Source organism: Zonotrichia albicollis, chromosome 6 (assembly GCF_047830755.1).
Source record: "Zonotrichia albicollis isolate bZonAlb1 chromosome 6, bZonAlb1.hap1, whole genome shotgun sequence".
NCBI classification, from domain to species: domain Eukaryota; kingdom Metazoa; phylum Chordata; class Aves; order Passeriformes; family Passerellidae; genus Zonotrichia; species Zonotrichia albicollis.
Window position 1 is genome coordinate 30148596 of NC_133824.1, and position 14671 is coordinate 30163266.

The following is a 14671-nucleotide window of genomic DNA, read 5'->3' on the forward strand; positions in this document are numbered from 1 at the left end:
TCAAAACACATGATTCAGATAGAGCTGGCCCACCCTTTCACCCTGTGGAGATTCGGGCTGGCCTCTCTTTGTCAGTAAACCCTGTTTGCTGCTCAGGATTGCTTTCTAGCCCCTGGACAAGATCTGGTTTGAGGCCTTCCCAGGAAACATGCACTGTAAAAAGTGTATGTCCTGACAACCTTGTGACAAAAATTCCAGCTCCCACCACAGCTTCAACTCACAGAGACACAGCGCACCCAGGGTCTCCATCTATTGCTGTCAACATTGCATCCTTTGGAACTGGGAGGAGAGTGGTGAAGATTTGCATTCCATTCTAGGAACATTTGCAAACAGAAGATCTAAGTTGTGTTTAACCAAGCCATATGAATTTCTTTTTGTATGCATCCATGCCATGTTCCAGCTCCTTAGAGATGACTTGCAAGACAAGAAAGCCACGTGTGTTCTGCTGTCACCAAGGCTGCAGCTACAGATTGATCCAGCTGAGTGAAGACAAGGACTCTGCTCTCATCGAGCACTTAACAAGAGTTTCATTTTAACCATTTGAGTGCTGTTGTTAACACAGCATGCAACTGCTTACAGGCTTTGCATGATTGGGCCATAGTGCTCAGCACTATGAAGACTCAAGATTTTAGAACCAAGAGCTGGTTTTCTTCTCTGCTAGGTTGGACTTGATGATCTCAAAGGTCTTTTCCAACCTAGTCAATTCTGTAATTCTGTAGTCACTCTGGGACCTGGGAAAAAATCCTCAGTGTAGTTTTTCTTAGTTCTTTTCTGCTTCACTGTTTTCATTTCCTTACTTGTCAAATTATGCTGTATTTCTAAATGGTTAATTCCTGGGTTTGTAACTTTAAAGCAAGGCTTGTTTTCAAAAACCAAAGCATTTAAGTATGTAGCAAGAAATCACTTTTTTCCCTTCTTAGAAAAGGAGAGGTACCACCCTTTCCTGAGGGAAAAGAAACAAAGATAATTTAATATCCACAGCACGTCAAATTTGGATATCCCACCAAAGTTTCCAGCAGTGAAACTATGGGGAGTTTCAGAGGAATTTAGCCTGCTTTCAGACAAATGTTTCCTAAGTAAATATTTAAATGATGATGTTGTATGGGTGTAAGATTCTGGTATAACACCTAATACTTAGAGGGTAGGGATCGATACTGCAAATTTTGAAGAAGGAAGAAATAGGTGTGAGGAAACAACTAGGGCAGTTATAAGAAAAACAGCAGTTTTATCTCTGTGTTTTCCCATATATATTTCCAATATCAGATAACTATATTCTTATGCCCAGGAGACAACATGCAGTAGGGGGAGGGAAAGAAATTTTAAATACACTCAACATTAGAATTTTGCATATAAATGGTGAGGACAGATGCCAATGATGTCACCATGGTAGAAAAAATGTATGTTTTCTTTTTATAAGCAACTTTAGTATCTTTTATTGCTCTTGTAATAGTATGATACCTTCTTACAACTTTTACTGAAATTAAGCATAGTAAAACATTTTTGTGAACCTTATATAGTCATGGTATCAAGAACAGTTACTTATTTGCTGAAGCAAATTTCAGATTATTTTCATTAGTACTTTTAGTATTTACTTTTATCAGAATTAAGTCAAACCACACCTTATTCTTCTCTGTCTCGGAAGATAGTTTGGACTTGCTTACATGCTTTAAGTGAAGGTTTTTAAAACTGATAACAATTCAGACTTCTAGTACATGGTTAGAGCAGAATGATTTTCTGTGGTTTTCCAGCAATCTCAGCAGCAAGCCCATGACAGGCAGTGAGAGGCAAAATCTGTGGAGCTTGTTATACTTGGAAGAGAAAAAGCAGAAGAAGGAAGTGGATTTGCACAAATACCTAAAATATATTTTATTCTAGGGAAATAAAAGCTGCTCTTCTTGGAATAAAAATTTATTTTGGGGCTGTGTCATTTTCCAGTGCATATAAATGTGAAATTGTGGAGTCCAGTTTCAAGTTGGAACGTAGTTAATGACTGAAATGTTTCATTCAGTGTTTCTCCAAAAGCTGGAGCTGGCAGATGCTGTCACATACTATGTAAATAGCATCGGTTTATTTAAAATTACTTTTTTCTTAATTGGACTTTGTTTTTAATTCTGCATTAACTTGTACAAAAAATGCAGCAGCTATGCAATGAACTCAGAAATAAGGAAAAGCTCCAGAAACAAGGAAAGCTCCATGGTTTACAATGTTAGTAACTTGAAAATTTATTCCAGAAAATCTCAGAAATCTCAAAAACCATTTTGTGGTTTTAAGCATCTTTGGAAGTCTTCACTTAAAAACAAATTTGTTTTATAGTGAGTGGCTGAGTCTTTTGTGCTTTTTGTGTCTGAATATTAAATTCCCAGTGATGGGCCATGATGCCTAACAGAAACAAACTTGAAAGAAAGTTTATACCTGCTGTACTCTGTGGGAGACCTCAGTATGTTACCTGAGGAGAGCTATGCAGTGTTTTGTATTTGAAATCAAAGTGTCTCATTCAGAGCAGGAGTTAGGAGACCTGTCTAAAAGTGAGCCAAAATGTTACTGGTGACAGGCCAGCACTGTGGCATGGGAGCCAATTTTTATTCTGCTTTCAGACTGGTATAACAATTGCTTGAAACGTTGTGGTTCTGATTATAGCAATGGCTGTTGTAAGAGTTCTGTGTAAAATACAAATGGAAATTTTTTGCCTCAGCAGCTCTCCAGGCAGCAGCACTGTTGGTGCTACAGGGGCTGCTCTCCTCTGAGCACATTGCTATTCCCTACCCTGCAATGTATGCAGCCACGTCCCTTTTGCAGCAATTTTCTTTCTGAGCACCAGTTTTCCTACTCAGTGTCACAACTTTGGTTGCCAAGAGCATTTGCACAGACTTCTGCTTGGGGGCTTAGTCCAAAGCTTTCAGTAGTCAGGAGGACCTTTTCTCAGTGCTGTAACATCCAAAGGAATTGAGCTTTGAATGCCAAGTGTCATTTGTGCTCAGTGGATTTCAGTGGGAGCAAGGCACTGAGCTCTCTGATGGCAGCTGCTTATGAGTCACCACCCCACACCCCTGCTCTCAGATGTCTCTGTTTTCTCTCTCTAAGGAAAATAACCATCTTCACCAGTAGCTGCTTCTTGCCTTTTTCTTCCATCAGAGGTATACAAGCAGGAAAACTAATAGCTTCAGGTATCAGTTTCACTGCTAACAGCTACAAAATAAAAGTCTTGGAGATAAATCTTTTTTGACCAGAAATGGTAGATAAGCCACAAAATGTATCAAGAAGCTGCAGTATTTTTAAAGCAAGGTTTAAAACACCAAAATACATTATGTTCAGGGCTAAGCCTCAGAGAGGTTCCCAGATGGGAGCAGGGGTCCATCCAGGGCATTTTGGTGCAGTCAGACCCTGGCAAGTAGGTGTGGATTACCCTGCACATGTGTTCAAATTTAGGAAGCTTCTCCTACAGAAGATGCTCTGTGGGGTTAAGCAGTTGTCCAGAGAATGAACATCATGGCTGGTTTTCTAGAGCACCTTTCAAAGAACATCTTTTACCTCTTATGCAAATCCACGCTGTTAGACTGCTACAGGATTGTGATGCTTTGCAAAGCAAGAGTGAGCTCTCTAAATGGTTTTTGTTCCTGTGCACATCTGTGGCTTAAAGGCACAGATTTACCCATGTCCTTTACTAGCCATTTTCCAAAACGTTTAGCATTTGTGTTGTTTCACTGATTCTGTTTCATTCCTGCCTCTTGATTCTTTCACACTGTATCACTGATCTCGAATTCTTCTTCCATCTCTGTTAATTGCACTTTACCCAGGCAAAGTTATTGATTGGAATTTCTCATCCTTGTCCAAATACTTGTGATTCCATGAGCTCAAAAATTGGATTGCGCATTACACACTACTGATAAATGCCATCACTCACAGCATGCTGATTTCCCAAAGTCTGTCCAGCCACAGACACTTCAGTGTGAACCTTATCTATGAGTAGTCCTTGCTCATGTCCCATCAGAGCCTGTAATTGGGGATTTTATCCTGCTGTTGTCTCATCACTGAAGAGAAAGTCTGTGGGCAATTGCATCCAATGAAAAAGAATAAATTCCTGTCAGCCTGCAGAAAAGCATAATTTTTTCTTGATAATTGATAACTATATTTATTATTTTGCATTTGGCAAAACTGAGTATAACAGAATGTATGGGACAAATAATTGGGCATTCATTTCTCTTAACACCAGAACAGAGAAAGGGAGCAATGCAATGCCTTTGAAACATGTGTGAATTAGTTGGAAAAGGTGCACACTTGCACAGTGTTAAAAGGTGCAGAGGTCAGATTCTTTAAAACCACATTTGTTATTTGTAATTTTGAATGCAGTCTTTCTGCATCAGATGGGCAGAACAGACAGTAAAAAATATTAATGCAGATAGGTTGGAATGATGGCCTGAGAAAATGACAGGTGCCATTCACTTGGTACAGGTGCCAGCTATGACATTTTTTCAGGAAGGATCTGCTGCATAAATACAGGATGGGGACAAGCTGGTCTGACAGCACTTCTGAAAAGTTTCTGGAAGCTCATAGTAAATTGCAAGGTGAACTTGAGTTCATGGTGTTGTATAAAAGACAAGCACTATATGCAGACATGCGCTGAAGATTGCAGCTTGAAAGTCACTCTGTTGTCTTCCCAGCCTTCACTCTGGCAGCTTTATTGCTTCTTGCCACTTATTACGTCAAGTCTCAAAATAAGTGGAAGTGGAGAAAACCCAGAGGAGAGCGATAAGAATAATGAGAATCAAAAAAACCACAGCTGTTGTGGAATGATCAGTCAATCACTGTAGTTTAACCTTGAGAAGACAGAAATCCGAGTATGAAAAAGGTCTATAAACATGCTCTAGGCTGAAGCAAACATAAAAGGAATGATCTCCTGAGTGTGGTTGAGAGGGCAGTATGTAACAAGGTGTAGCAATAGCCATTGTTTGGTGTTTGGAAAATCCTGCTAATGGCTGAGGTAATAAAGCCCTGGTAACAGGCTGCAAAGCCTCTGGTTTGGGAACTCTTCTAAGAAGGAATCATTTGGACATCTGTCAGACATGACAGTGATCTTGCTTGGGATTACAAGGATGGCTTGTAGACTTCTGGAATTCACTGCCTTGTGACCTAGTGATTAATAAGGACTGACAGGTCACTTTCCTTAGCTAGACCTGCTAATGCTTCTCTTTCTTGCTCAAGACCATGGACTTCTAACAATTAATTTCTAGCTTCCGTTGCCTCCTCTTCCTTTTTTCCACTCTCAAGTGTACTCTCAGCAGCAGACTTAATACCTCTTCTCCCATTTATGAATCAAGATTATGGGATAATTGATTCACTGAGAAAAATAATAAACTTTTTTTATAGGTTTATTTGAAAAGCAGTGACCTCGGAAGGTCTGTAGATGAAATAGAGCAACTGATAAGGAAACATGAGGCTTTTGAGAAGCTTCTGTCATCACAGGATGAGAAGGTAAAAAAATAAACAACTGATATTCTACCAGCTAGAATTCAATGAGCTAAAATTATAGATATGCTTTTTTTTGTAATTATGGTAATACTCTGAATTGGTGACAGGGATGAAATGCTTGATAGGCCTCATATGTTTGAACAAAAGATAAAATGGAGAAGCTTGGGGAAATAAGAGGCAGAGCATTGGAGAACAACTGTCAAAACACTCCATGTCCAAGTCCTTGCAACAGATAGGAAAACCACTTTGTAAGCAGAACACGGGGACTTAACAAGAGGAAATATTTAAAGCAGGCCATATTGTATTATGGATATCAGAAGTTTCTGCTCTTTTTATTTTAAAAAATAGTGACTTTTAAAGTAAGTAAAATAGAGTAGATATTTTACAAAATGCAGTAGGCATTTTAACATTAAAAGAAGTTGTCAAATTCTTTAAATATTCATTTGGTACAACAGCTGTACCAAAAAAGCAGCCTCTCTGCACCTTTGCAATAGCTTCTGAATTGCTCACCTGTGTGTAAAGGAGTCTGTCTGGCTGGTGGCCACTGCTGTAACTCACCCGGGCTAGGGCTCAGCTGAAACCTGCAGCTGTGCCTGGGCTCCCCAGAATGAACTCCAGGACTCTTGCCAGCTCCCTGCCAGGCTGATTGCTCATTTTGAGAGCTACACTACAACACCTGGTTTCCAGAAAGCAATAAAATCTGAGCACTCCTGGATGTCATGCTTACTCCATTACTCCTTGCACTAGATAATCAGTGGCCTAGGGACTCCTGAAGCTACAACTTTAATTAATTTATGTAGCCAGGATGCACCATAGAGTCCAATGACAGTAATGTCATAGATGTAACATAGTACAGGGTGAGGGGGAATGCTGGTTGGCTTCTCCCTGCTCTTCTTGCTTCATTACAGAAAAAAAGAGAGTATTTTAACTATGAAAGGACCTTGATTTTGTTTCTTTCACACCACTTGGAAGCATGAAGGTAATTTCAGATCTGTTGCCTCCTCAGATGATGTCTCTTCAAGAACAGGCAAGCAGGTTGGAAAAGGCTGATGGACTAGAAGGGCAAAAGATTCAGCACAAACTGGATGTCATTCATGAGAGGAAGCGTCAGATCAAGGATCTATCCCAGAGCAGGCGAGAGAAGCTGCAGACTGCCCTTCTTCTGGCACTTTTCTACCAAAACTTGGAAGAGGTAAGAGGGTTTTAGAGTGGGATGGGGATGTGAAGCAGAGAAACCACCTACTTCTATTGGATGAAGTGCTTGCTCTTGCCAGACATTATTGAGTGGATGGATGATCTAATCTGGTGTGGCCGCTCCTGCCACACTCATGCAAAAATATGCTCCAATGCCATTCCTGTTATTGTACTATTGTTGTGGCACATTACAGCAACTTCAGTCATCAAAAGCTCTGCTAAAATAAAACAGTTGAAAAGAAAACTGCAAGCTAATATATATTTTTCCTTTAGTGGGAAAGAAAATGTATTTCAAATCAGGATGAACACAAAGTGGAAAGCATTATGGCCTGGGCACCAAGCTTTATTAGTGGGTGTTCATTGAAGGCCTTCAAAGCACTGCTGTGGCTCAGCAGAGCTCTTGGGCTACTGTAGACTGGCTCTGCAGAACACGCTGCTCTCTGTCGCCTGCTCTGGCCTTAGCCCTGTAACTGAGTAGCTCTGCTCTGTCACTACTGTTGGAAAGGTAAACTAGGTCAGCCCTTCAAAGGGCAGCACAACATGTGGGACTGAGAACTGTGCTGGCATAAACAAGAGCACACAGACTCAGGGGCACATTTTCAAGCACTCTTGCTGGTCTGGTATCCACCCCTTCTTCTGCTGTGTCCCATGAAATGTCTTCAGCGATTTACAAAACCAGAGCTATACTTACTCTTCTTTTTATTTTTTTTTCTTTCTTCCTTTTCCTTTTTCCTTTTCCTTTTTCCTTTTCCTTTTTCCTTTTCCTTTTTCCTTTTCCTTTTTCCCTTTTCCTTTTTCCCTTTTGCTTTTCCTTTTATTAAAATTTAGCAGAAATTATTTATACACCCAAATATTAACCTGTATTATTTGGTTTTACTATCCCATGATAGGAAAGGAAGGAAAATCCATCAGTAATGGCTTGTCCACCTTTCGGACTAGCAGAGGGGACTGGATGGTGCATTGCACAGGGGTTATAATTTCAAAAGAGCAATTTCCCAAAATCCTCTTGGTAGAGAAATTGTCAATGCCCTTCTAGAGATACTATCAACCCATTAGATTGGAATACTTATGCATTTCTTTCTATCTCTCTGTAATTGTCAAATCAGTGCTTGAGCTGGGGACCCCTTTCATTCTTGAATCACACACTTAGAGCATGAAATTTGGCCCTGCATAGAAGAACATTTCCCTATTGTCATCCACTTTCTCCACATAAATTCAGCCAGGAGTTCTTTGGGGAGCTTTTGCTCTCAGATTATGTGCTCATTTACCTCACCAACCTAGAATCATTGCCTACTGTTGGAGCATGTGAATGTCACCAAAGAGTTACAAAACAAAAAATCTTAAAAAATCTTAATCAGTGATATCTTTCTTTCTCTTTGTTGGATAGAATGGAATGTTTAATTTAATTTTAATTATATTCTGGGCATGTACAAGTTCATGTATGAGAATGGTCCCCACAGGAATGTTAAATTTGGAGATGAGTTTTGAGTTTGGCTGTGAAATCAATGAGGTCATTGCTTATTCTTACTTATTAAGAGAACAACACCCATAGCTCAGGTCCCACTCCCCTGAAAACTCTCTGTCCTGCAAACATGTTAAGTAATTTCTATTAAACAGAATTTTTTATGTAAGCAGAAATTAGTGATCACTGTCATCATTAAAATTCTTCTTACTCTCTAGAAGCATAGAGAACTACACACATTAGGACAACGAACCACAATCATTAACTCAAGAGATCACATACAGATTACAAAATAAAACTCAGCCTTCTGCTGTTGAAATTGGTGCTTTTGTCTCACACAAAAGAAGCAAGATGGACTTACAGACTACACCCTATTGCCAAAAACTCTGTAGCTCAGTGCTAATCTGGAAGGGAAATGAGCAAGTTGCTACTTAGAAATATGTGTATTTAAGTTATTGCAGAGGGAATACTAAAAAGTTAAAAGTTTTGATTCTAAAGTTGGCTCTGGGTTTTAATGCTGACTTAGAAACTTGCTCATGATATTATTAGTACTTCCTTTCCCTTTCACCCGGTACATAAGAATAAAAAAACCATTCACATCTTTAACTCAGGGGAATGAGAGAAAGAATTAGTTGTTGTCTCTAGATGTCTGGAGCAGGCATATCCCTTTATATGCTTTGCATACTTCTGTCATTAAAAAATCAGTGTAATTTACAGTTTGTACTTGTGAGGTTACAGTAACTGATATTTTGAAAGAGTAAGATTCTAAACTGGTAGTGCCCACATTTTTATGACTCCCATAGAAATGATCATAAGTTATAAGTCTGGTCATGGTCATGGTTATAAGTCTGGTCTTGTGCCTATACTGAGCATAACACTGGTTTTTCTGTTGCCTTCAATGAAGCGAAAAGGGCCATCCAGACGAATCTTTCCATAGAAAGATCTTGGGAAAACAGAGCAGCTTTGCTTCATGTCTGAATGTGGGCATGAGGCCAGGAGCAGGATCCCTCACTCTCTGGAGCCATCTTAAACAAGCCTTAAATAAACCAAGGCACTGAGAGTGCAGATGTTCAGTCTGTCATTAACGCCACTGCTTCTAATTAAAAAGTAGGAGAGAAACCGACCTTAAAGTCGTTTTATCCGGGAGATTGGTTTGTTTATCATTCCAATTGTATGGATGAGCCTCCATTCAAATGAAGAGTCACTGAAGTGACACTGAAGCACGAGTGTGTGGCTGGGGACGGGAGAAGGCCATCAAGGAATGGTGTTGGAAATGCAAACAACACATGGCAATGTGCAGCCCTGGGCAAGTTTGATGTGGCCTGTTTCAGTCTCTAACTGAGCTTTGGAGGGAAACAGTTTCTGGACAGCATGCTGCTAGTGAGAGCTATTTCTGTTATTGTTTATGGATTCTCAGCAGCTGAAACAACATTTCAAATCATTAATTAACAGAGAAAATCCTCCAGCTGACAAGTCCTGTGTGCACATAATGCACAGTTCCACAAGGACAGCCAAGATATTTTGAAGCTAATAAAGCTGCCCTTCAATTTGCAGCTCTTGTGTTGTCAAAACATTGCATTACTTCAGTGCTCTGAGGACAACAGGATCAGTTACAACATTATGCCAAGTGTTCAATTCCCAGTGTTTTGATGGATAGAAAATATTTACTTCAATGCTAAGGGCTAAAGTTCAGCAGAACTTCAAGAAAATTGTAGAAAACTTGTCATCCTAGTCTTCATTTTATTCTGCATACTTTAAAATCCCCTTAAAAATAATTTCCTCAGAGAAACATATAACTTTTGGTTTGTTAGCTCTCATAAATCATCTGCTTTTCTGATATTCCTGACCAAACCATTTTGAATTTCATGAAGTATAAAAGCAAATACAGTTGTATTTCCTTTCAAATAATCTGACTAGTGCTTGGGCCCTTTCTGCAAATCTTTATTTGCATTGCATTTTCCATTTAGGTCTCACAACACCACTGACATGAAGGAATGTTAGTGCTATTTTATAGGTGAGGCACTGAATTCTAAAGAATCTTTACCCAGTTTGCAGGTAGGTCAATGGCAGAGCTACCAGATGAAACTCAGAGCCCTAAACCCCCAGAATCAGTTGTCATAATCTCATTTTAAATATATACCATGCTAAGGCTCAAAGATTCTCTCTACATAGTCTAGGAGACTGTATAATCTGTTAATGTCTTGTGATAAAATCTGAGGTATTCAAGGAATTTTTCATTACTCCTGGGGTCAGATAAAAATTCGTTTCATTCCTACCTGCTTTTAACAAAGTGGAATGAGTTCAGACACTTGAGATCCACCTCAGCTGTCAGCTTGCACTCAATCTATCCAGCCCAGGTACAGACACTTGGACAGAATAGAGACATGTCCTGGCAGGAAGCCCCAGGATCCCAGGCAGTTGTTGTGCTAACTCAGGTCCTTCTCAATGCTGCAGGCAGAGGATTGGATCAGTGAGCGCATGCAGAAGCTGGACGATCCCTCCATACAAGACCCCAGCAATCTGCAGGACAAGATGAAGCTGCTGCAGAAACATCAGGTCTTTGAGGCAGAGATTCTGGCAAATGAAGAAATCATCACAGCTGTTAATAAGGTGACCCTCTCACTCTGTTACTGTTTTTACAGATAATTACTGCTCATCCAAAGACAGATTGATGAAATGTAAAGGATGAGTGGCTTGGTTATCACTTCTGCATCAATTATCCTACTGGATCGACAAGGACCCAGTTGCTTTGCCATGGAAATGTAATGCTGTTAATTTACAACAGGGAAATACTTTATTTGCTCCATTCAGTGAGCTTCCATCTTTCCTTATAGCCTAAATAGGAAAATATATACTGACTTCTTCCTTGCCTGACATGGTTACTCCTACAAAAGGAGATAATAAGATTTCATGCCCAATTTTGAATATTCTTGTTGGAACTGGGTGAATCATATAGCTAAAGGGCACAGTCATCTGTAATACTTGGTGCTCCCATTCCATGAATATCTTTCTTGGCAGGGAAATATTCAAATGCCAGTTTTCAATTTTCTAGATTCCCTCCAGATATAAGAGCTTTCCAGCTGGCTTTATCATTTGAGTGATAAGAATTTACAGTAGTACTCTATTGGTCAGTCCAGGTTAGGAAGGTGAAAGACTCCTCCTAGGAAGGTCATGCAACATGGTAATCCCATTAAAAAATAGTGGCAACTTTAATTTCTAATTTCCTCTTCTGTATGTGAAGAAAGGAGAAGCCCTGGTATCAAAAGGCCACCCAAAATCAGGAGAGATCCGTCGCCAAGTCCGCATGCTTCAGGAGCACTGGGAGAAGTTGAAGAGAGCTGTTGCTGCTCGTGGAAAGATGCTGGAGGACAGTCGGGACTTCCTAGAATTTCTCCAGAAGGTGGACCAGGTGGAAGCCTGGATCAGGGAGAAGGCAAGTGGACTTCAGTATTTAACCCAAGCAGCTCACTAAAGACTTGATATTTAGCAATGACATTCTGATAAATGTGTCATCTTCCAGGATATTTTCCTAGTGATTTTTGTCAGGAAGAATCATTACATGTTCTACAAACAATATGAAATATGACTGAACAAATTCTATGGAGTCTGTCTGTACCAGAGTCAATTGGCAGTATTACCACATCTTCTCATGTAAACTGTGCACATGAAGAGTTTTCTGTGTGATTATTTGAGGCCATCTCATGTGCCTCTACTGAGACCGAAAAATGAAAGCATATTAGAATGGAAGAGACTTGAAGTATTTGGCAGCTGGTCTTCACTCTAATTGTATATCATTTCTGAACGTTTCTCTTTGTAGGAGTGAAGAATTGTTTTCATTCAGAGGTTGTTTCCATAGTTAGTAATAAATGGAAAAGGGAGTTGGGACCAAGTCTCGTAATTATCTAAAGATCAGAAGAGACTATTTCAGAAGCTGTGGGTTGGTGATTTATAGACACATCACAGAACTTATTGCATCAGGTTAAGCACTAGGAGTAACTGTGTTCTTGTACTCTTCACCTACATATTTGTCTGCTGCTTGTTTCCCCAGGAGGTCATGATTAATGTGGGTGATGTGGGAAATGACTATGAACACTGCCTGCAGCTCAAGAAAAAGCTGAATGAGTTCCGTGGAGCAACATCAGGGGTAAGAGTTGTTTTCCATGCTCATGTCTTGCAGGTAACTTTTCAGTCCAGTTAGCAAATACAGTTCTAGTGCTCTGAGGAGGTGCAGGACCAAAGTCATAGGAAGCATCACTACCTCAAAAGTCATGTAAAAATACAGAATTTTCTCTTATTATGCCTTCTGCTTTGAAGATGTCTAGGCAGAGCTGTCAGGCACTCATGACACAACACAACATTTCAGACTGCATTAAACGACTGGAAAGCTTGCCATGTGAGCCTGACTTTGAGCAGATTTTGTTTGTTTCATGCAGTCTGCAACGTCACAGTGATTTCCACCCAAAAGTGGTTTAAAAATAGTTATTTCAGCCATGCTTGTTTGAATCTGAAACTGATCTGGACCTTTCATGAACAAGCATGTAAAAAAAGAAATACTGTTTTCTCTATTTCTCTTCTTTATTTCTCCATTTTCCTCCTCCTGAGGAAGGGTCTCATTCTCATACTCCTTCATCCAAATTAAGCACGTAAATCTGGGGGCCTCTGTTTATACAGCACACGTGGTTACTCATGAATCATAACATTAATAACCAGACATTCAGTAGAACAGAGCAGTGGTTTATGCTTTGGATAACAGCCATGTGACAAGACAGCTGCACTCTTCACGTTTCAGTGCTGAGATCTCTGTCCCTCTGTCATGGTGCTGAGTCATGCCAGCTGCCTCTCCTGCCCCCAGAGAGATGTGCCAACTCAGGCACCAAACCTGAGGAACAGGGGCCTCCTTGTCATGTGTTCAGCTCCCGCCATGAGAGCTGTGAGGCCACATATTGAGGGGCTGCATTTGCAGCAACCCCCTGTTCTCTCTGTTTGTGTGAACTGCTACAGATGTGCCCTAAGAGGTCTGTGTGTCACTCAGGAAAGATTACTGTGCTGATGTGCTAGTCTGGAAACTGTGGGAAAGGTCTGGAAAGAGACGTGTTATGAATTTGTATGAGCGATGTTTACTCTAATGTAGTCTCCTGATATTCTTTATCGTTTGTTTGCCTGTTATCTTTTTGCCAATTCTTGTTATGGCAGCTCCCATCTTCTACATTTGTTGCCTAGTAGCAGAAAGAGACATTCCTCTTCTATGCAAAGTAACAGCGTAGATGTGACACCAGGGAGAAACCCTAGAGTTCCTTACTCCAGAGCCCAGCAGAATTTCGTGACAGTGCATTCACAGTGGATTTGGATAGAGAGCCAAATTATTTGGCTTCAGTACCAGGGAATTAGTAAATTGAAGAGACATTCATTTTACTCACCAGCTGACTGTGAGCTAAGAGATTGAGCAAGGGCTCTTCTACAGCTTGTACCAGCCAAAAGAAGGATGATTAATAGGGCAGAAACAACACAGTGTTCCAGCCAGCATAACTTCTGGACAGAAATGTTTTTCCATAAACTAAGGTAGATTTTCTATGTGCCACTCTTGAAACTCTTGGCCTTAGACAGTATCAGCTTGTAGCCACTGCTCCTGTAAAACTCTGAACATGACTCCTGCTGATAAAAAGCTGGACAGTTATGCAGTTATGCCCTGATAGCTGATGCTCCGTTATGCAGTGCTTCCTAGGGAGATATCAGCAGAAGGAGGCTGCTTCTGGCACACTGTGTGCATCCATCCAGTCTGGGTTTTCCCACTTGAAAAATCTGAGATCAGGGTAGGGAGTAATCCTCCTGCGTTGATGGCTGTCAAATTTTCTATTAATTGTGCTGCTATTATTTCCCAGGACAGGAGGCTGCAAGGTTTCTGAATAATATCTGACTGCTGGTTTCTCTAGTTTACTTTATGGCTGTACATAATAGGAAAGCACATGTGGAAGCATGCATGTTGGTATGGATGCAGCATAAACAAAATAAACATTGCAGTGAATGCTTGCATTAACAGTGTGCTGGCATCTTGCAGCTGTGCTTCTTTACACTAGTGATTGTCTCCCTGCTAAACTTGTGATTTATTTGTCCCAGAAAAATAGGGAATGTTTTTGAATCTTGGAGCAGTGTTCAGTATTGGCCATCTGTAGTACTCCAAAATAAAAATTATCCCACCATACTCTAGAATAATACATGCAAATATTATCCATTCTATGGTATGTGCATGGGAAGCAAGTGTCCTAGAAGACTTCGACTTAGAAGAAAACAGAGTGGCATAGGTTGTCTGGGATTCTCAAGGCTGTATGGATGTTGAGCCTGTTGTCTACAGTGCAGAAGGCACTCTGGGACAGGAGCTCACCTAGGTGAAACAGCCAGTAGAGCCAGGAGCCCATGAGTCACTGCCTGTCTGAGAGAGGAGCAATCTGCCACACATCAGCTCTTCCACAGCAGCCACCTGTGCAGCCAGCAACTGCAGCTGTGTTTCTTCACCAAATGAACCCCTGCTGGAATATCTGCCTTAGAAATGAG

At 40.5% G+C, this 14671-nt stretch overlaps 1 protein-coding gene across 1 annotated transcript in view; it reads left to right on the forward strand.

Annotated features, from left to right (window-relative positions):
• Positions 1-14671, forward strand: part of SPTBN5 (spectrin beta, non-erythrocytic 5) — a 90227-nt gene that overhangs the window by 45351 nt on the left and 30205 nt on the right. The window contains exons 34-38 of the mRNA XM_005480004.3: positions 5365-5469; positions 6473-6658; positions 10577-10732; positions 11364-11555; positions 12171-12266. Coding sequence (XP_005480061.2) covers positions 5365-5469; positions 6473-6658; positions 10577-10732; positions 11364-11555; positions 12171-12266 — 735 coding nt within the window. The remainder of the gene's footprint in view (positions 1-5364; positions 5470-6472; positions 6659-10576; positions 10733-11363; positions 11556-12170; positions 12267-14671) is intronic.